Raw genomic sequence first — 21,644 nt, forward strand, 5'->3', positions numbered from 1 at the left:
CAACCACTGAGTGACCGGGGGTAGGCCCCAGTCTTCCTCATCTGTAAAATGGGAAGAGAGGTCTGCCTTGCAATATCATTGGGTATTAAATGAAACAGGGCTTAACACACTGTAGGGGCTCAATAACAGTGGCTTTTAGGGTTCACTTTGGAGAGGTTCAGCAAGCTACCTAAGGCTTGGAAGTGCTGGGGCCAGGGCCAGAACCCTGCTGCACAGGACACCAGGTGACCTTTCTCCATTCCTGCAAGTACAGGCCTCTCCAGCGGACAGATGGGGCAGGGTTAACAGATACCAAGCAGTTCCAGCTGGACCAGGCCTGGCTTTGCCTTGGGGCGGGGGTGGTGTTTCCAATTAATCCAGCAGGTGACTTTCAGCTCCCATCTCACCTTTCCTGCCTGGCTGCTCTGGAAGGGAGAGGCTTCCACCCTTCTCAGGCTTCTGGAGACCAACCCTCCTCAGAGTCTGTGGCTGGCACTTTAGGGAAACCACTAGCCTGCCCCTCACCTGGAAACCAGGTGTGAGGAGTCCAGCTTGAGCAGACAGGGCTTGGGATCTCTCAGCCTCTGCTGCTGTTAGTTGTGGAGCAGGGGAGGGCAGCCATCTGCCTGGAGACTGCTGTCGGCCAGAGCCTAGTTCTGGCACTGCAGCCTGTGTCAGTGCTGAGGCAGGAGGCTGCCCATTGAGTGAAACTGGGCACCAGTCCAGACAAGCCCAGGGCACAGTCCTCCAGACTGCCTGGGTTGAGGCTGGAATTTTGCTCAGGTCCCGAACACTCAACCCTTGGTCGGACATTAATGGAAAAGCAGGTAGGATGTGGCAGCAAAGTGGGTAACCATCATTCACTGCGTCCCTACTATGTGCCAGGGCTGGGCTGACAGCCATGAATAAACCAGACATGGTCCCTTGCCCTCACAGAACTCATGATCTAGCGGACAGTAAAGGCGTTATATGAACTCCTAGGAAAGAGTGGCATGCAATCCTGTAGACCCCAGTGACCCTGAGGAGCAAGGGAACCTGGAGTCGAGTGGTGGCACAGCTGGTGGCCCTGCTGGTGTGGGAAACCACTCTGCCCACAGCTCCCACTTCCTGAGCCTGAACCACCCCCACCCCCCAGTCTCATGCCAGCCACAGCTACCTGGGCCAAGGTGGGCAACAATAACCCTGAGCTTGACAGGGTTCTCAGGAACTAGGAAATGGGGAGGCGGAAGGAATCAGAAGGATGCCATGATATAGGGCCAGCACTGTGGTGGAATTTATGAGGGAACAGAAAAAGCTGATGGGTCAGAAAGATTGTTATTGGTGAGGAAACTAAGCACACTCACAGAGATTCCAGCATGCTTGACACTAACTGAGATGCCAGGAGGGCGTGCAGGGAGGAGGCCTTGAGTGACCTGGGCCCTGTTTCCTGAAATTTCACATGTATCCTTACAGTAAATGCCTTTCCTGGAAGCAAACCAGATGGGTCTCTGTCCTGTTCACCAGGTGAGCCAGGCCTTAAGCATGGCCTCTTGTACCTCTGTTTTGAGGCAGCTGCTCACTCAGGTGAAGCAGAGGCTATACTTGGAGCCCAGCCCACCTGGCAGCTGGGGATAAGCTGCAGACCTGGCAGGAGCTCACCTGGACCACAGAGATGTGTCCATGAAGCACAGCAAATGTCAGCGAGGTCCAGTGCCGGCTGTCGGGGTGGACAGACGGGTGCCTGGGAGAGTTGCTTGGAACCTGGAAAATGCCACAAATTATCAGTGTATCCTGGTAACATTCCTGGAGGGATGATACAGGCACCTGAGCTGGGAGATCACCCTGCAGGGCTGGTGAATAGGATTCAACTTAAGTAGCCCTTATAATTGATTGGTAATGGCTGCCTGAAGCACTGCATGGAGAAAGCTCAAAAGGAGTAGATGTTCAACTGGTGATGTCTGCCCTCGGCAAGAGATGGCAGAGAGGAAGCCTCAGAGGGAGGCAAAGCTAGACTAAGTATTGGGGATGGTAGGGATGGCTGGGTATCAGGTTGGTAAAAAGGGAAAGGTGCTAAAGAAACAGAATTGTGGCCATTCTCCTACTCAGCTGAAGTCCAAATCTTGAGGAAAATCCACTTTGCTAACTGTGATCCCCGCACATCTTGTCTTTCCAGCCCTCTGAGACACATCTACCCAGTTGTCCAAATCATTGCATGGTTGATGGAGGCCTCAGGGTGTTCTCATGCTGGGCGAGGAGCTCAGGGGCAGCTCTTTGGGGCTGACTCACTTGGATGTCGAGGTTTGCTCCAGCATCAATTAGCATCTGGACCATCGCTTCATCCCCAGCGGCACAGGCATACATCAATGGCGTCATGCCCTGCATGAACCAAAGGCAGACACTCAATTGTCTGCGAACAGAACATGACGACATGTACTCCACAGGCCTCTACCCCAAAACCACAGATCTGAGCCTCCTGCTTGCCCTGGATACTCATCCTGAGCTCTCCTGGGCCTTGTGCTCGACCAGCCTGCCCTTCCTACGTCCACTGGACAAGGGACCCCCAAAGGGTAGCTCTGGGGACATTGCCACAAGCTCTGCAGGGCAGACAAGAGAGTGGTGCAGAGCACAGGCTCTGCTGCCAGACTCCAGGGCCAGTTCTGCCACTTTGTACAAGTTCCTTTACCTCTCTGTGCCTCAGTTTCTTCATCTTTAAATTCGGGACAACAGTATCTACCTCATAAAACCCCACTGCCTTCGGGTTAATTTTGATTCATAGCGACCCTACAGGATAGAGTAGTACCGCCCCATAGGGTTTCCAAGGCTGTAATCTTTACGGAAGGAGCCCTCGTGGCATATTGTTTAAGAGCTCGGCTGCTAACCAAAAGGTCAGCAGTTCAAACCCACCAGCTGCTCCGTGGGAGAAAAGATGTGGCAGTCTGCTTCCATAAAGACTTGGAAACCATATCGGGCAGTTCTACTCCACCCGATAGGGTCGCTATGGGTTGGAAGTGACTTGATGGCACACGACAACAACAACAATCTTTATGGAAGCAGACTGCCACATCTTTCTCCCACAGAGTGGCTGGCGGGTTCACAGCGCCAACCTTTCGGTTAGCAGCTGAACACTTAACCACTGTGCCATCAGGGCTCCTGTCTACATCATCGGGTTGTTGAAAAGATTCTGAGTTAATACGCATAAAGTACTTAATACAGAGTAAGCTTATCTCAATTAAGAGCTAGATAATTGAAATAACAACAACATGAACGATATTATTGCTACTACGTTATACTGCCACATCCCCAGGCCCTGCACTGTGTTCAGTGATTATGTACATGCATTATCTCCTTCAGTCACCACAACATCCCTATTAAGGAGGCTCTATTATTATCCCCCTACCACCCATTGGTCAGTTTGTCGTACTGTGGTGGCTTGCATGTTGCTGTGATGCTGAAGGCTATGCCATTAGTATTTCAAATACCAGCAGGGTCATCCATGGTGGACAGGTTTCAGTAAAGTTTCCAGACTAAGACAGACTAGGAGGAAAGGCCTGGTGATCTGCTTCTGAAAATTAGCCATTGAAAACCTTACAAAAGGAGGGTGAGAATGGTTGCACAACTCGAAGAATGCAATCAATGCCATTGAATTTTACATGAGAAACTGTTGGATTGGATGTATGTTCTGCTGTGTATATTCTCAACAACAACAAAAGTAAAATACATTATAAAAAAGAAAGGAAAAGCTTATGGGTCACAACAGAACACTGTCTGACTCACTTGCTTTGGACACAATCAGGAGGGATCAATTGCTAGGGGAATTCATGTTTGGTGAAGTAGAGGGCCAGTGAGGGCGAGGGAGACCCTCGGTGAGGCAGCAACAATGGACTTGAACATTCTGCGATTGTGAGGATGACACAGGTCCAGGCAGTGTTTTGTTCTGTTGTACATGAGTTCTCCGTGAGTTAGAGCTGGCTCGACGGCAGCTAGCAACATTATCATCTCCATTTTACAGAGGAGGATCAGAGAGGCGAATTAACTTGCCCAAGCTCAACCAGCTAGCAAGGGTTGGAATGAAGGCTGGAACCATATCTACCTGACTTGTGAAGCCTAGGCTTTAAGAAGTCTTTGACTTTAACATCTTGTGCTACTGAGCAGCTCAGAACTCCTCCAAGAGCTTAGGCCTCATCACTCTGAGTTAGGTGGGAGGTTAATGGGGCTGTCTTCCTGGCCGAGGATGATTCTCTGTGGCCAGTAATAGCAAAGGCAGCAGTGGAAAGCGTTATCCACAGCTGGAGCCCGCACGCAGCTGTCTGGAGCCCTGCGATGATATTTATTAAGTTATTTGTGTGTAGACAAGATCTCCTTACCTCATAAATCCTTGCCTCGTGCCCAGAGATAAAGAAATGGCCTGAGATTAATCATGGGTTGAGAGGACTATTTACCCACAGATCGTTCTATAAATACCAAGGCTTAGGGAACAAACAGGATAGAATATTTAGAGAAAAGCCAACTGCAAGAGAGTGAAAACTTGGCTCAGCTTTATCCCTCTCTGCACATACTTGACTTGTGTTTTCTCCACACATCTGTACACAATTGGAGTTTAAAATAGGCTGTTAAGTCCTGTCAGGAGAAACTACATTTTTGTGTTGTCCCATGCCCACCTGAGACACATAAAACCAAAACAAAACCAAACCCACTGCCATCGAGTCAATGCTGACTCATAGCGACTGTATAGGACAGAGTAGAACTGCCCCGTAGAGTTTCTCAGGAGCACCTGGTGGATTCGAACTGCTGACCTTTTGGTTAGCAGCTGTAGCACTTACCCACTGCGCCACCAGGGTCTGAGACACATAAGGAGGCTAAATAAAAAGAGGCCAATCGACAGATTTCAGGAATAGTAATCATCGTCACGTTGTTGTTACTAGGTGCTGTCGAGTCGACTCTTAGCAAAGCCATGTGACAGACTAGAACTGTCCCATAGGGTTTTCTAGGCTGTCATCTTTACAGGAGCAGACTGTCAGGTCTTTTCTCCCATGGAGCTGCTGGTGGGTTTGAACTGCCGATCTTTTGGTTTGCCGCTGACCGCTTAACCATTGCACTACCAGAGCTCCTGATAATCATCATATTGACAACAAAAATCAGAATTAATATTTCTTGAACATTTGCTTGTGCAAGATGCAAAATTCTCACAATACCCCGATGTGGCAGGTACTATCATCCCCAGTTCTAGAGGTGAGGAGCCTGAGGCTCAGGGAGGTAGAATAACTTGCTCAAGATGCCACGTTACCTCGTGGTGGACAAAAACCTCAGTCTGTTGAAGTGAAAGTCTACGGGCTTCCCCACTGCTCTGCTGAAGGGGACGAAGACCCCACCAGGATGAGCGCTACTGCAAGGTCCTCAAGCCTACACCGACAGAGGCCTCTAGAGGCTACCTGCCTGCCCGCCCCATCTCTGCTGCCCTGTGAAAGCCCCCCTTTAGCCCATGGTCTCCCCCTTCCCAGTCCCAGCATATCCCTGACTGCTCCACCCCCATGCTCTTGCCCCCATCATCCCGTTTCCCTGGAAAGCCTTCCCCATCCCCAGTCCTGCCCACTTGGCTTGGCTCAAACTCCCTCAATAGGGAGCCTTCCTGGCTAGTCCTGCCCTTGCTGGTCAGAGTCTGCCCTGGCCACGTGGTTCGCTGACACCTCATCACACCCTGCACTGTGCTGTCATCTCATCTGAAAGCATTATTTAACCCTTCGACTGTCATTTAACTTTCCCCATGCTTCTCTGTGGGAGGACACTACTCCTATGTATACAGTAAGTGCTCCAAAATAGTGTCAAACATATTTTGGAATATTCCTTAGTAGTTAAAAGCCTGGAGTCAGATTGTTTGGATTCTTCTAATTCCAGCTTTGCCTCTTATTAGCTGTGTGGCTTTAGGTAAGTCACAACCTCTCTGTACCTCAGTTTCCTCATCTATAAAATGGGGAGGATAATAGTATCTATATCATACGGCTGCTGTCAGGATTAATTGAATTAATTCATGTGAAGTACTTAGCACAGTGCCTGGAACACTGAAGTACTTAGAAACAATGCCTGGAACACAGTAAGTGCTACATAAATGTTAGCTATTCACGGCAAAAATAACACAACCAAAACAAACAAAAAACCCAAGTGAAATTCTACCAAAAATTGCAAACCACCTCCAACACCTCCTATACTCCTTTCCACTTTTCACTAACATGCTCTATGTGTTACGTGTTTACGTTTCTTATTATTTGTCTCCCCCTCCTCCTTAAAATGTCAGCTCCATGAAGGCAGGGGTTTCTATGGGCACTGCTCACTGCTGGATCCCACAGCCTAGCACAGTGCCTGGCACACAGTAGCAGGCAGTCTGTTCTAATGCAAGTGTCAGCGATGATTATCCATAGCAGTTTTCAAGCTGACTCTTGGTTTATTCCCAGCCCTGTACCACCCAGAGCAGTCTCCAGCCTCCCAGCAGGGGAAGCCAAATCCCTGTGACAAAGGTTTTCTGCGGGAGTCTAGGAAACTCTCTAAAACATTCCACCTAAAACAGGCAGGGGGTGATCAGATGGTAGCCCATCTGCTAAAAGCACAGAGCTGAGCAAGTCTTAAGTTTAGGACACAAGAGGCTCTGCCACCAACTTTGGCAACTGTAAACTCCCATCTCTGGTCCCTAAGCCTGGCCTCGAGGGGCTCTCAGCACCTACCTGGTCATCCATGGTGTTCACCCCATCTGGTCCCAGGGCCTCAATAGCCTGGTTGATGAGGTCTGTCCTCCCACAGTTGAGCATGCGGAAACCCAGATCCTGGTTGAACTTTTCAGTAGCTGCTCTGGCGTCCAGCCTCCGGAAGGAACGGAAACAGCACTCAGGCCTGCCCGGAAGAGACACAGAGGTGTGTGAGCATGACTGAGTGAGTATGGACCCTGTCGGCTAGGACACTGTCCCTCAATAAGACGGAATGTGCTGTGCTGGGCTGGATGTGTGGAGTGAGGATGGGGTGGGCAGGGAGGACTGTGAACTACTATCAGGTCAGCAGTGATTGGCCTCATCATGTTCTGTGCCTCAGCTGGGAACATCTGGGAGCAAGAGCACATGCTCTTCTTTTCTATACACATAAAAACATAGAGAAGTGCTCTGAGCTCTTTCGAGCTGTACACTGTTAAGAAACAAGGTCTTATCTAAAATAATCTACGAGTGACTACTCTGAGGAGGAAGAAGGGCCAGGTTTTTGCCACAGTGGTGGTTGTATACTTTTTGCACGGAGAAGACTGCACCTCAATCTATAAAACGGTCCTGTGGCTAAGTTCTAGCATTTGGTTCTATGTTCTCCTCTCCTCAGGGCTTCCTGGTAATGCTCAGAAGTACTAAAGAGACGGTACAGAATGGCCCTGAATCCCATTTGTGAGAAGCCCAACCTCCCAGATAAAACCTGCATCTATAGAGGGTATGCCACAAGTTTCTAATAGGCAGCTTCAGCCTTCCAATACTTTGTTGGGCCAAAGTATAGAAAGTTCACATCCTAGAACAAGGTTCAGGCTGTGTGCCATGGAGACAGAGGAGGTCATAACTGAGGTTTGGGGAAATGGTCAAAAGGAAGATGCAAGGCTGTCACAGGCCAAGGGTGGCCAGAGGGAACCATCTCTGGGAGAACTCCTGCAGGATACTACTCTAATACAAGGGAGGCAGTTTGGAAAAGAAATTAAGAGCACAGACTTAGAGGCTGTGTTCAGACCTGAGTTCAAATTTTGGCTTGGCCACTTTGCTAGCTAAGTATTTGTGGGCAACTTACTGTTCCTCTCTGACCATCAGTTTCTTCATCTATACTATGGGGATTATAGTCCTTCTTCTCAAAAGTTGTCATGAGGACTAAGATAATGCATGTAAACAGGAAGGCACAGTACAGTGCCTGCACCTAGTAAGTGTTCAAGAAAATAGTGGCAATTACAGGAAGAGAGGAAAGAGAGGGTCGATACCCTCCCCTCATCCCCCAAATATCCCCAAGACTCAGACTATTGAGCTCTTCTGCCCAAATCCAAACATGTGTCTGCTCTGCATGTCAAGGTCCAAAACAGATCAGCTCCAATACTTAGGCTTGGCATTTGCAGAGGACATCCTTAGAGCAGCTCAAATGGATTGGGACCCTGCTCTCTGATCCCCTCCCAACCTCCAAGAGAAGGGAGCAGAGGGGTCGCCAGGGCTGACATGGAAGCCGGCCCTCCCTCCCATTCCTCCCCAGGGCCATACTTGAGCTGCCGGGGCTCGCAGTCCAGGCCGGGCAGCAGCAGCCGGGCTGCCTGTCGGATGTCGCCACTGTCCACGGTGAGGCTGCGGCGGTGTTCTGCATACGTGATGGCCACGCGCATCCACTCCATCAGCGGGGGCAGCAGCATGAAGGGTCTGCGAGAGGCAGAGGACGGTTAGGATCTCTCGGGAGGGTGGCAGGAAACCCCCTTCAGGACAAGCGCTCTGAGAGAATGGTCATGTGGGCTCATCACCCTGTAAGAGGGCCTCCCACCCTCACTCAGTCTGTGAGGTGTGGAGGAAATCAGATTCTTTTCCTCACACATACCTCAATTTCTCTCCCATTACACAGAAACCCTGTCATGGGCCAGGTCAAGATCACAGCCTGAGGGCCCATGAAAGTTGGCCAATGAAAGAAGAGGTTTGCTAACTTGTGGAACTGAGGACTCCTGCCCCCTCTTGGCAGAGGGGAGAGATTGCTTTCTGGGTAGTAGGGTGCAGAGGAAAGAGTCTAACAGACCCAGGCTCCAAACCCGGCTTTGCCACCAGCAGCTGCAGTACTTCGTCACCACACACAAATACATCCCAAATCTCCATATTCTGCATCTGTAACATGGGGTAACACCTATTTCTCAGAACTGTGGTAAGGCTAAGTGAGACAATGCATATCACACTATACATGCATAACTGGTAGTCATTTCTTCCTCAACTGGAACGTGGGCTGAGGTGAGCTCTATGTCACTCCTGTGCAAGGCTACAGTTGCCCACAGCTTGGTGCAGGTTCCAAGTCTTCCTGGGAAGAACAGTCCTAGGGGGCCTGTGTAACAGCCAAGAACTCACAGCCGCGGTGTAGGGCAGCTAGGCGCCGGGCAGCTGCACAGAAGCAGGGAGAGGCAGTTCAGCAAGGCCTCTGAGTTGCAAACTTCAAGGGGCACCTTTCACAATGTATTCTATGTGCCACCAGGGGGCGCCATACACACGGAATGTGACTAGTGCCCCCTAGTGTTGTGCAACAGAGAGGATACTGCCACTCAGGCCTGCACTCAGCCCACTCACCAGGCCCTTCCTCCCTCCACCCAGCTCTTTCTTTCATCCAGGGAGATGGGGTCTGCCCACCATTGAGGGCAGGTTTCCTCTTGTCCTCTGCCAGTTCTGCAAGTCTTCCGTGGTGAAGCCCTTGGGAGACCATTTCACAGTCCAACAGAGCTTGCTGCTGTGGTGGCACCCCCAACAGCCAGTCAGTCTTAGGCTTCATGACTCAGTGGAAACCCAGCCTGCTCTGCCCAGAAGAGATGGAGCTTTTACCGCACCCTGCTGCAGGATGAGGCAGCCCTGGCACCTGCCCCTCACGCCGGCTGCTCTCTGACGACAGCCTCCCAGCTCCTGCCTGTGCTTGCCAGTCCCTCCTGATGCCTGCCACCTCCATCCTTACTTTTAATCTGAGCCAGGGGTAGGCAACAGGCCAGGCTGCCAGGCCTCCACTCCCTTTGATACCCTGGGCTCCTTGAGCTTCAGGCCCCTGCTGCCACTGCCATCTTTTTCCTAGACATGCAGAGTGGAACTGTGACCAGGAATAAGACCTCCAGTCTCTCCTCAGCTACTAAGAGAATCGACTACAGGGGATCAGCTAGAGTCTGCCCCTCAGATCACTTATCTCGGGTCTCCAAAAGCTTAGGTCATCTTCAAAGTTTTAGACACTTCTCTTCTGAGGGCAAAGGATGCTTTTGGAAAAAAACAAAACAGTGTGATCTTGAGGCGGTTCATTTGGAAAGTTATTTTGATGTTTTGGTTCTGTTATTTCAGAAAATATACCTGGGTCTGAGTTACTTAACTGGTTCACTGAATGTACTAACTGGTGTGAGGAGGGCCCCAGGCAAGTAAAGCCTTTCTAGCCCTGGTCATGAAGGATGTATGCCCCCACCTGCTCTCCAGCCCGGTCTCATCCCTTTCATCAGCCCAACAGGCACTCACAGTTCTCAAGCCTTCCCTGCCCATTTGCACCTCTTCATGAAAATGAACCAACTCTCACCTCTGCCTGTCCACATCCTATTCATCTTTAAGGCTCAGTTCCAATGCCACCTTTTTCCAGAAATCTTTCCAGTCCCCCACTCCTTCTCCTCCCCCCACCCCAAATCTATTTCTGCTCCGAGATCCCTGAGAACTCTCTCTTCCAGCAATGCGTCTCATCTTCTTGATTAGACTATTCCTCCTTAGGGCAAGAACAACGTCTTCCTCATCTCTGTAGTCTCCAAAACATGCTCATCATGGGATTGAGACACAACAGATTCTCAGTAAACATTTGCTGAATGAAAGTATGTATGAGCATTAGTAACTTAACAGAAAACATCCAAGTTTTCAGTTATGGACCAAGTCATGAATCTGCCCAGAAAAGAATGGTGTGTAATTTCCAAGGGCGTAATGTTGACTCAAGTGGCCCTGGTGGCACAATGGTTAAAATGCTTAGTCGCTAACTGAAAGGTTCAAACTCACTCAGTGTTTCCGAGGGAGAAAAGATCTGGTGATCTGCTCCCATAAAACTTCCAGCCTAGGAAATCCTATGGGGCAGTCCTACTCTGTCATACAGGGTCATTATGAGTTGGAATCAGCTTGATGGCACACAACAACAACAAATGTTGACTCATTAGAGTGGGAAGTTGGGACTCTATGGGGGCAACTTGTCTAGTCTAGGAAGGAACAGCAATTCATTCATGAATTATCTCTTTGTTTATAAGCTCTCCCTTGATTTTAAATGGCCATTTGAATTTCCCCCAAATATGTTAGAATTTTATAATAATTAAAATTACAAGGCTGGAAGGCAAAGTCAGAGACACACTTCTGTATATCAGTCCTTCTGATCTAAGGAGGAATGCTTTAAACTGTCAGAGTTGGAGACTGAAGTGTAAGCAAAAAGATGATTCATGAGTTTGTCAGCCATTCTTCTTGAGTGTGGCCAACAGCCAAGACAAACCGCCAAGCGTGGCTATCAAAACTCTAAGCAGGCATCTCCCAGCTGTACTAGGGAAATCCAAGAGAGAACTCGGGAAATCATGAAGTCTAATCGGGTGGTGTCTTGATTTATTCTCCCGCCTTCGTGCCTCTTAGAACTCAGCACATGAAAAAACGCAGTATTGATAACCTCAATAGATGGATAATAAGATGGGCTTGATCAGCCTCCATTTTACTGCCTCAGTTGGAGATGTGGAAAATTGAAAACTACACTTCCCAGATGCCTTTGCAGTTACGGTTCTGGATGCAAATCACTTTCAACATTAAGATGCAGGTGCAGAAGATCCGAGATCTGGTAGATGGATGTGAGGCAGAGGCTACCTTTGTGCCCCTTTTGTCTGTTTCTGCTGGTAAGCCAGGTCATGAAAGCATGAGCTTTGGGTTTGTTTGTTTTTTTTCCTATAGAGCAGTCCAGTGTCCATTTCCACTTTCCTGGGGGCTTTATAGCCAGCTATAGTGTGGTGAAAGCAAGAGCAAAGATTTCTTGAATCCAGCGTCAAACCTGAACTGCAGCTCCAGGGGTGTGTGCTCAAACCCTCAGCTCCAGGAGCTGCCTCAGAGGTAGCAGGTCCCCTGATGGACTATTTCTGTATTGTTCTTGGGGTCATTCCTGGAGGCTAAGCCTAGAGCCTGCTCCTTGAGTCCTTCCAATGATTTTTTTTAGCACCTAATTCCCTGCATCAAATCCCTTCGTGCTTAAAATACCTTTTGCCTCTGGGGATGGTGGCTGGTGCCCACCAGTCTACAAATAAGGCTGTGCCAGCCTGAAACTGAGCTCTTCAGGCCTTTCTCCTTAGCCTACCCACCTCTCTGGCCTGTGGTCCTTAGGCAAGTAAGATGGGCAGAGAGTATAAGGAAGTCAGGAAGGCTGCTAAGCAATTCATGGACTTTCTCATTAACATCCTTCCCAAGGGCTGTGGGTCCCAGGCTACTGTTTCCTTTCTGATAATATCATCTAGCCCACTGGGCGTGCTGAGAAGAGCTGGCCCACATTACTGGACTTTCTGGAAAATCCCTATAAAAACTCCCACTTCAATGGCCATGGCTGTGTCACAGCTCTAGGTTGAAAGTGTCCCAGAGGAGAATGCTGGGAATGACTGATGTTTGCTTGGGCCCCAAGGTCTCTTTGCTTTGTTCCCTCCAGAAGGAAAATGCTGTTTCCCTCTTTTTGCCTTTCTCCAAGGCTGGGCTTGGCTGCATGTCTTTTGATATCAGAATGGAGATGTCTGCAGTGCCAGAACTGGGGAGAGTGGGTCAGGGCTGAAGAAACCTCTTTTGTTCAGCCCTTCTGCCCTCTGAGTTTTCCCTTTGCTAGCTCTGATTGATACCTTAGAATAGTGGGTCTCAAATGTTTTGGTCTCAGGACCCCCATTACACTCTGAACAATCATCGAGGACCTCAAAGAGCTTTTGTTTAAGTGTGTTATATCTGTCGATATCTACTGTATCAGAAAGTAAAACTGAGGAAATGCTAAAGCACATGAGAACACAAGCTCACACTCCATCAGCCACCAGAGCGACAACATCATCGCATTTCACGCAGCCTCCGGAAAATGCCGCTGGGTCTTTGTGAGAAAATGACAGTGAAAAGGCAAATAACCTCTCAATATTATGAAAATTGTTTTGACCCTGTGGACTCCTTGGAAGAGCCTCTGGGACCCCAGGAGTCCCCCTGACCAGACTCTGGGAACCACTGCCTTAGAAGAACGTAGCAGATCCCTTTGGAGTTTCTGGTGTGGTACAAATGGTTAAAGTGCTCCGCTGCTAATTGAAAGGTTGAAGGTTCAAGTTCACCTAGAGGTGCCTTTGAAGAAAGGCCTGGTGATCTACTTCTGAAAAACTAGCCATTGGAAAAACCCAATGGAGCACAACTCTACTCTGACAGACATGGGGTCACCATGAACTGACTCAATGGCAACTGGAAGCAGATCCCTAAGACAGTAGGTGCAGGGCTGATTCTGCCCCCAGGTACACTGGGTCTGGTGAATCCTAGAGTGTCGTATCGCTGGCATTCACCTATCCCACTCAGGGATGTGAGGATCCTAGACACCTTCCTGGGAGAAAGTTCTAGTTTCCTCAAAGCAACTGAACTGGCTCTGTAACTTCGGGCAGATTGCTTACATTTGTAGTTTCAAAACTTGTTCTAGTGTGAGAACCCTTTCCACTGTTATTTCCGACTCCACGTGATAGCAGCTGTACCTATGGCACAGCGATCAAGTGGCTGGACTCTGGAGGGAGACTGTCTGCGTTAGAATTCAGTGCACTCCCAGTGAATTCAATTGTGTGATATTGTGCAAGTTACCTTCACAGTTTCCTCATTAGCAAAATGGGTATAAATAATAGGACTGCCTCGTAAGATGGTTAGAAGGATGTATGTATGTGAAGTGCTTAGCACAGCCTTTGGCCAGGCTAAGTTCTCAATAAATGTTAAGCATTATTAATTAGTATTTTAATATCTGTTAATAGAGAAAATACGTAACAGCAAAAAACGGCTATAGAAATCTGGTCTTATTAAATGCCTCAGCTCCAGGCTTCTTAAAGTCCAGCCAATCCCTTTACCCCCACTCCAAGCAAGTACAAACATGTAAAGCTTACAAAAGCCTGCCAGCAAGCTGCCCACCACCACTCCACCCCAGCTCATGAAACAGAGGGAAGAAGAAAAAAAATAGACCCCAAATGCAACCACTATGTCAAGGGTGATCTGGAAACTGTTTTCAGCAGCGCAGGCTCTCAGCCTTGGCAATCAAGAAAATCAGCTGGGAAAGGGGCAACAACAATGAGCCCAGACCCAGTGGGTCATGGCCTGGGGGGTGGTAACAGTGGGTGGGCATGGAATTACTACAAAAGACCTGCAACCCCTACATGCCCCAAGTGCTGTGTGGGGCTGAACTCAATCAACATTATGTATCTGGGACAAACGAAGCCACTTGGGACGGTTATCGACTTTTTCTTAGCATTTGTCTAAAAGAATGACTACTGTCATGTGGTGGTGGTGGGGGGGGTATGACAACGGGTCTCTTTACATGAAGAGCACAGGAACTACTCCTGGACCAATTCCCCTTATATGTTAGAGGAGGAAACTGAGACCCAGAGAGGCTAAGTGACTCACCCCAGCTCACAGAGCCAGCAGCGACAGCAAGACCAGGTCCAAGTGTTGTAGTTCAATTTCTCTGCCTCTCACTCTAAATTAATTGTATGGATGAGCCTTGTTATTTCAACCCAACGGTCCCAGAAGGCCCCTCAACAGGCCCAGGCCTGCAAAAGCCATTTTTTCCCTCTTAAAAAAATGAAAGAGAATAAACTCCTTAAGGCCTTGGTTTTAAGAGGTCCCTGCAGCCTGGAAAAAAAATAAACAACCCTGTCCCACTCAGCAAGCTTATGATTTATTGGGACTACAGTCCTATAGGCAGTGTCTAAACAACATGGAACAGGAAACGCCTCCAATTTCCAGCTCAAAGCAGGCTCTGTTCATCCTTGGTGTGGGCAGCGTCCTGTAGACAGTCAAGTTGGCAGATGGGGCACAAGCCTGTAATTGGAGGCCACGTGACCAGCGGCTCAGGTACAAGAACGCCTCATGAGTCTGTCCCCAGCTGGGCGGGATGAGTACCCGGGGCAGCAGGTATGTGCCTCTCAGTGCCTGCCATGAGGAACCGGTGAAAGTACTCAGGCAGACCCTGGAGGTGCTACTGGCTGGGCAGGGCCTTGAGGGCCTCCCCCTCCCCCTCCCCCTCCCCCTCCAAGCTTAGCCCCAGGACAACCAGGCCTTGGTTTAACTTCAGCCCTTTCTGTGAGCTATCTGGGCTCACAGAGGACTTCAGAATGTACAGTATGCCTCTGGCTTGCATCCTAATGAGATTTCCCCATCACCCCTTACCCCTAAACTCCGCCCACCCCACCTGCAAGCAGTGCCCTGGAGTCCAGGGAAAGAATTTCAAAGGGATGAGCCCGATAAGCAAGGCTGATGATCAAGAGAGGGAGCAGACAGAATGTTTGCCACCCTCAGCCCCAAATTCTTCCACTAATTTTGCCTCACCTTCAGAGGGAGTCAGAGCTAAGCATGGGGTTTTTGGGGTAATTTTCCCCTTGAATTCACCCCTTCTCATGGATCTTGCCCCGAAACACGTCGCCCCTACACCCCTCCCTGCTTTGCTGTCTGGGCCAAGGCAGAAGTGGCACCATCAGGTACCTGCAAAGATGCTGAGGCTTTTCCCAATCGAGTGTTGGGCCCACAGCAGAGATGTCTCTGGGAGGGTCATGGTTGGCTCTGCAGTGCCAGCTCCAAGGCCCTCACCATGGCTCCCTACGATTTCCTGAGAGCCACCATGGCCGACGACCAAGCCAAAACTTCCAGGTAGAATAAAACCAACATTGTCCCACTGAAGTCAGATCTACTCCCAGAACAAAGAAAGCAATTCTAGTCCGGTTCACATCTTGGACTAATTATTTCTCTAGAATTGCTTGGTAAACCAGAATGGTTTGGCTCAGCTTGGAGTCAGAGTTGGGTAAGCTTTACTCGTCTGACCCCAGGCCTGTCTCTTCCATGCTGCTCAGACATGGGGCTGGCCCACGGCAGAATCTCTGTTTGGGGTCAGGTGACTTCTACTGGAGCCACGGCTTAGGGCTTTATGTGGGGAAAATACACTTTCTTCTCCTTTCCTTATTAAAACTCACCTGGTACACATTAGAGGCACTAGATAAAGCTCCACTCAGTCAGATATGCATAGGGACGTGAATTTAGAATGCAACCAACTCTTTATTAGCTGTGAGTCATTTCCTTGCCTCTTCCCAGGTATTGTCCTTCAGGCCTCGGATGGGAGTCTAAAAGTTAGCAATGGCACAGGGAGTCAACTGTGTGACAACAGGGTCATCCTGGCATAGCTCTGAGGCATTCAGGAATAATAGGAAAACAATAATAACTGACATTTACCAAGCATTTACTAAGCACCTGACACTGTTTTAAGTCCTTTATATACATCTAGTAACTTAATTCTCAAACCTATTAGAAGGAGGCCCTGGTGGCATGCTTGGCTGCTAACCAAAAGGTTGGGAGTTCAAGTCCATGCAGAGGTGCCTTGGAAGAAAGGCCTGGCAATTTATTTCAGAAAAATCAGCCACTGAAAACCCTACAGGGTACAGTTCTACCCTGACACGTATGGAGTCACCATGAGTTGGAGTTGACTCAACAGCAACTGGTTGGCACTCTATGAGTAGGTACTATTATTATCCCATTTTATAAATGAGGAAGCTGAGGGCTGGAGAGCTAAAGTAACTTGCTACGTCATACATCTGGTAAGTGGCAGAGTGAAGATTTCAACCTAGGCAGTCCACACCACAGTCCAAGCTCCCCAAGAGTATATTCCACTGCTGCTTGGCTTTGTAAATTGGCCCTGATCTTCCATTTTCGGGACCCTGCCTCATCTCCTTTGTCTTAGGGATGACAGGTGTTAGGCGCAGTAACCATATAATTCATCACTCAAACTGGACCACTTTTAAGAGGAGAAGGAAGCGCTATTACCAACAATAGCAGGACAGCAGGCAGAAGCTAGAACTGTCTGGGGCAAACTGGAACATATGGTCACCCTGGTGTTAGAGCACTTGGCTAAAGAGCCCCTGCACGTAGCGTCCCTCTGCCAGGCTTATCCTCTCCCTTCAGGCAGTGGGAGGCCCTCCCTGCCCACCCACTCTGAAGGGGCTCTCCATCCTATCACGGAGCACCTTAGTGCCCTCACTTACTTACACGACTTAGCATTATTTTAGTTGTTTGGCTTTCTGTCTGCTTCTTCTTTCTGACTATAATTTCTCTGAAGGCAAAGACTGCTTTGTTCACTGAAGTTTCTCCATCCCTCAGCGCAGAGCTCACCTCAGAAACTCAGGTTTTGAATGCATAGATGTGTGGCCCATTTCTCACTCCTTCATGCAAAGCCCTCTTGCTGCCAACATGGCTTCAGGGGTCTGCTCTTACTACAGAACTATTTCGAAGGGCTCTAAAGTCAGTTGTGCGATCTAGCAAAATGGGGAACTGCTTAGTCTTTTCATTCTCGGGGGCTTGAGTGGCTTGGGTATTGGCAAATGGTTCTCTTCAGAAAAAAGCAACTAATTTCGAGATAAAAATGATAATCATTTCACATGAGAATTCTCCAGCCGGGAACAGCTTCGGTGGGGGGGATTTCGACAGACGGGCTAAGGGAGTTTCTGGGAAGTCAGCAAGGATGTTGGGATGAAGCTGATGTCAAGGAAGGGAGAAGGCAGATGTGGTTCTGCAGATGTCAGTGTGGCCTTGAATTCTCAGTGGAGGGTGTATGGCCATCTGTCTTTGATAACTGGGCCAGACTCCAGGGTGGCATCTTATTATGTGGTTGAGATGGTATAGATTCCAGTTGAGCCCGCAGGCTGGCCACCACCCCTTTCTCATGCAGCAGGGAGGGCGCCGAGCTCCAAAAGTTCTGGGGCATGTGCCCCATTTCTCAGTGGGAAACGCAGCATGGCTGCCTGTAGGGTGGGTAGCTGGTAAAGCAGGCTAGAGTATTGCCCATTCCCATATACCCGGATGGAGCAGTGCGAAAGCAGGCCTTCTTCCACTTTACTGGGGTGTGGCTCCCTTGGTCTACCAGCCACACCTCATCTATGGAGCTGCTTGCTGCTGCGTACAAGAGCCCAGCTTTCTTCATCCGTGTTCAGTGTCTGTGGTGGTTGACAGAAACCACAAGTTCTTTCACCATATGGAAGCCAGACAGGCGAGGGCCTCCAACCTGCTCGAACACAAGCCCTGCTGAGGGTGCCTGCCAGGCCTCTGATGACAAGATGGGTTTGGGAGGACCCTGTGGCTTTGTCCTGCCTCCTTTACCTCACAGACACTTGCTGGACAGAAGGGTGGAGGAGGGGTCGTTTGTTTAGGCTCTCAGGATAGGGATTCCCAAATGGATTCTACTGAGGATAACCATACAGCAACCCCCTTCCCTATCCCTTGTAGTCTGGGCAGAAGGATGACCCAGTTAGGCCGCTTCTGTTTGCAGAAACTTCTAGGAGGAAGCAGAGGATGGGACTATTGAGGCCTGACTGACAGAGACACACACATCTATGGGGAAACTTCCTGACTGGCAACTAGAGACTTTGACTGGAGCTCAGATGGGTATGGGGTCATGGGTGAAGGTGGCACTCCAACCCAGTCAGAGAAAGAGGAAAACGCACTTCAGGTTCCCCAGATGGGGCCGACCCTGCTTTCTGCACCCACATCCCAACTGCGGCCTCAGAGAAGACTCTGGCATTGGTTTCTGAATAGCAAAGCCACATTGCTCTGATTTGCTGAGTGTCTACTGTGTGCCAAGTAGGTACAAGGCCATTTTGCATACATTATCTCTAATCCTTATGGCCACCTTACAAGGAAGGTATAATTATTAGTCCATATTTGACAAATGTGAAAACCAAGGCTTTGAGAGGTTTGGCATGTGTCCAAGGTTACTTAGATAGCAAATGGCAATCTGACTGGCTCTTAAAAAAAAAAAGACTCTGGAGTCTTTCACGACACCAAACTGCCCATGTGAAATGCTCTAACCCAGCTGGCGGGCAGAGAACTGGAAGGCAGGCATGATGGGGAGAAGGCTCACCTCAGTGGGCCCACTTCCCTGATCTGTCCAGACTCCAGCCTCTGCACCCACAGCCTCATCAGGCCCTGAACTTGGCCAGCTCAGGGGATGGGAGACTGGGCTGGCTCCGAAGCCTCAGGGGGTGTACCCCAGACCTCTTAGGAGCCTTCTTCATGAAAATCTGCAAACATTAAATCATGAAAGGAGGATAAGACACAGACAGCTGTCAGAGATGGTATCAGAGGAGAAAACTCTGAAGAGCTGCCTGGCAGGCAAGTAAGAGCAGGTCAGAAACCAACCCAACTTGGCTCTAACATCACCAAGAGCACCTCTCCTGCCCAGTCCTGAGTGTCTGACGAGTCTACAGCTCAGCTCTCGGAAGCCGCCTTCTTTAAGAAAACAAAATGAATTCCCTTTAGAGTCGGGATTTCCCAGCACAGAGAGCTTGGCAATACTGCATACAAAGAGGATTGTTGCTGTCCATGTTACAAAAACACTCCAAACACATGAAGCCCCAGGGCCCGGCAGTTCCCACTCTTCTCCTTTTCTGTGAGGACCGGTAGGCCCAACAATGGGACAGGAAGTCATATGCAACCGGCAGCCTCCAGGGGCTCTTGTCAACATTGGGCCAGGATCCTGTCCTGTCTCCATCCCCTGTTATCTGGCACTGCCATTTTCTGTGTCTGCCCTCAATCCCTGGGTTGCTCCATCACGGATGCTGGACAGACACCTATCCTGAGGCTGACTGCCCCAGAGCCAGGGAGCTCAAGTCCATTGGGGAAGAGGCCCCGAGTGGTTGAGAGAGAGAGCTGCCTAAGTCACACTGGGCAGAAGAGGTGCTGACAGAGAGGACAGGCTCCCAGGGCTCTTCTGTCTCTTTCCTGGGAGGCGAGAGGGATTTACTGCCCCAGGCAATATGAATTCATGGCATTCTTATAATCCCACCTTCCTGCCTGAGCTTGGGTCTGCCTTTTCCCATCTGTGACCTTGGGCGAGCCTCTTACCATCTCAGTCTGCTCATCTGTAAATAGGAGTGGTAACAGCTTCCTCCGAGAGCTGTTGTGAGGATCTGTTAGAGAGCTGTGTGTTTAAAGCGCCTTATAATCTATAAAGCTTCGTCTAGATGCTTCTACTCTTACCCATGTTAAAGTCTACAGCTCAGCCCTTGGAAGTCACCTGTTCTTTAAGAAAACACCCACATCACAACTGAGACTCAGGGAAGACTCTTGCATCGACTCTCAAGCTTAAAACTTGGCAATGGCTGCCTGTCACCCGTAGGTACCATGGCCGAACCAGCAAGTAAGGGGTGAGGGACACACCACTAGAGAGTGCTTGATACTTAGTCTGCTTGGCCTTTGAGCCCATGGGTGGATGGAATCTAGTTTTTAGAGTTCTTTGAAATCCTTGGGTGGTGGGTTGTGATAAATCTAGAATCTATAGATATCTCTATTCAAAATAGGCCTTGTGTACTAAGCCATTTGAACCATCTAGTCTACCTCATCTTCCCTGTCACTCACCAAAGTCCCTGGCTACTGTCAGGGCTGAGTGAAGAGGGCATTAGAGGTGGGACTGAAAGAGGAGGTATGAGAGAGAGAGAGAAAAAAAACATATGTTTTGAGTATACATGATTTTTTAATTTTGCCATTATTTTTGGATTATTTATGCATTAAACATGATTCAGCTAATTTAGTCTTTCCATAGTTTATGATACCATCAATAATACTGATAATAACAACTACCATGTACATAGAAATTATCCTGTGCCAAGTCCTTTACCTCATTTGATCCCCACAAATACCTTCTGAAGCAGGCTAAGTCATTTTCCATTTAAAGGCAGGGACACTAAAGTGAGAGAAATTAACTAACTTGTCTGCAGTCACACAAGGAGTAAATGGCAGAGCAGGGACCCAAAGTTCAGACTTTCTGACTCCAAAGAGCCCAACCATTAGGTTCCAATGGTTCATTTCATTAACTGGACAAAACATTTAAATGTCTACTGTGTGCCAAGGACTTTTCTGGGTACTGGGGACACAGCGAGGGGCACGGCAGACCCATGGTGCTTGCATTCCTGAGGGGCAGGCAAGGAACAGACAATGAACAAATAAATGGGCCAGGTAATTTCAGGTAAAGCTCTCTGGAGGAAACAAGAAGGTAAGGTGGTGGAGAGTGCCTGGGGTGGGAGGGACAGTTTTCCTGTGCATGCTGCGGACTATAAACAAGTCACTTCAGGGTCACCACGTGCACCAGTCCAGGGAATACATGGAAACCCAATTGCTATTCTCATCTCTTCTGCTTCCATTTTGGGTAAACAGATGGAAATTTAATGCGCAAAAAGGGGGAGAGAAAAGAGCTTAACATTGCAAATCTCCTTGAAATGGTATTTAAGGGAACCATAAGTCAGTAGCATAAAGCCACCATTGCCATCATCTCTATTATTTGATAAGAAAACACTTTCGCAAACTGAGCAAAAGATTAACGAGCTTGCTTCTTTAGAGTGAACGCACAGTCTCTCTGTGGGTGCTTCTTATTTATGTAAAGTACTCGTCTTAGGGGAGACATTCCCCCTTCCACATCTGGAGTGGAACAAAGAGGTGCCTCTCCTCTCTTTGGTACCTCACTTGTGTCGGGGGCATTTCCCCAGAACTTGGGGAGCCACCCTAGGAAACAGGCATGGCTTGGATCTCCACTTTACACATGAGGAAACTGAGGCTCAGAAAGGTAAAGTGACTTGCTCTGATCACAGAGTCAGAGGTGGAGGGGCTGGGATTCGACCATCACAACATAGCATCTCTGAGGATGCACTTCTCCGCTGGAGAACACTTGAGCCTGACCTAGAAGCATTTGCCTAG

The 21,644-nt window shown here is 49.1% G+C and overlaps 1 protein-coding gene across 1 annotated transcript in view; it reads right to left on the minus strand.

Annotated features, from left to right (window-relative positions):
- ABTB2 (ankyrin repeat and BTB domain containing 2) overlaps nucleotides 1-21,644 on the minus strand; it is a 197,375-nt gene that overhangs the window by 17,500 nt on the left and 158,231 nt on the right. Inside the window, exons 4-7 of the mRNA XM_004369782.2 lie at nucleotides 8,211-8,363; nucleotides 6,672-6,837; nucleotides 2,245-2,334; nucleotides 1,618-1,719 (exon numbers count right to left, since the gene is read on the minus strand). Coding sequence (XP_004369839.1) covers nucleotides 1,618-1,719; nucleotides 2,245-2,334; nucleotides 6,672-6,837; nucleotides 8,211-8,363 — 511 coding nt within the window. The remainder of the gene's footprint in view (nucleotides 1-1,617; nucleotides 1,720-2,244; nucleotides 2,335-6,671; nucleotides 6,838-8,210; nucleotides 8,364-21,644) is intronic.

The sequence above is a fragment of the Trichechus manatus genome, unplaced genomic scaffold, assembly GCF_000243295.1.
Source record: "Trichechus manatus latirostris isolate Lorelei unplaced genomic scaffold, TriManLat1.0 scaffold00006, whole genome shotgun sequence".
Classification (NCBI taxonomy): Eukaryota; Metazoa; Chordata; class Mammalia; order Sirenia; family Trichechidae; genus Trichechus; species Trichechus manatus.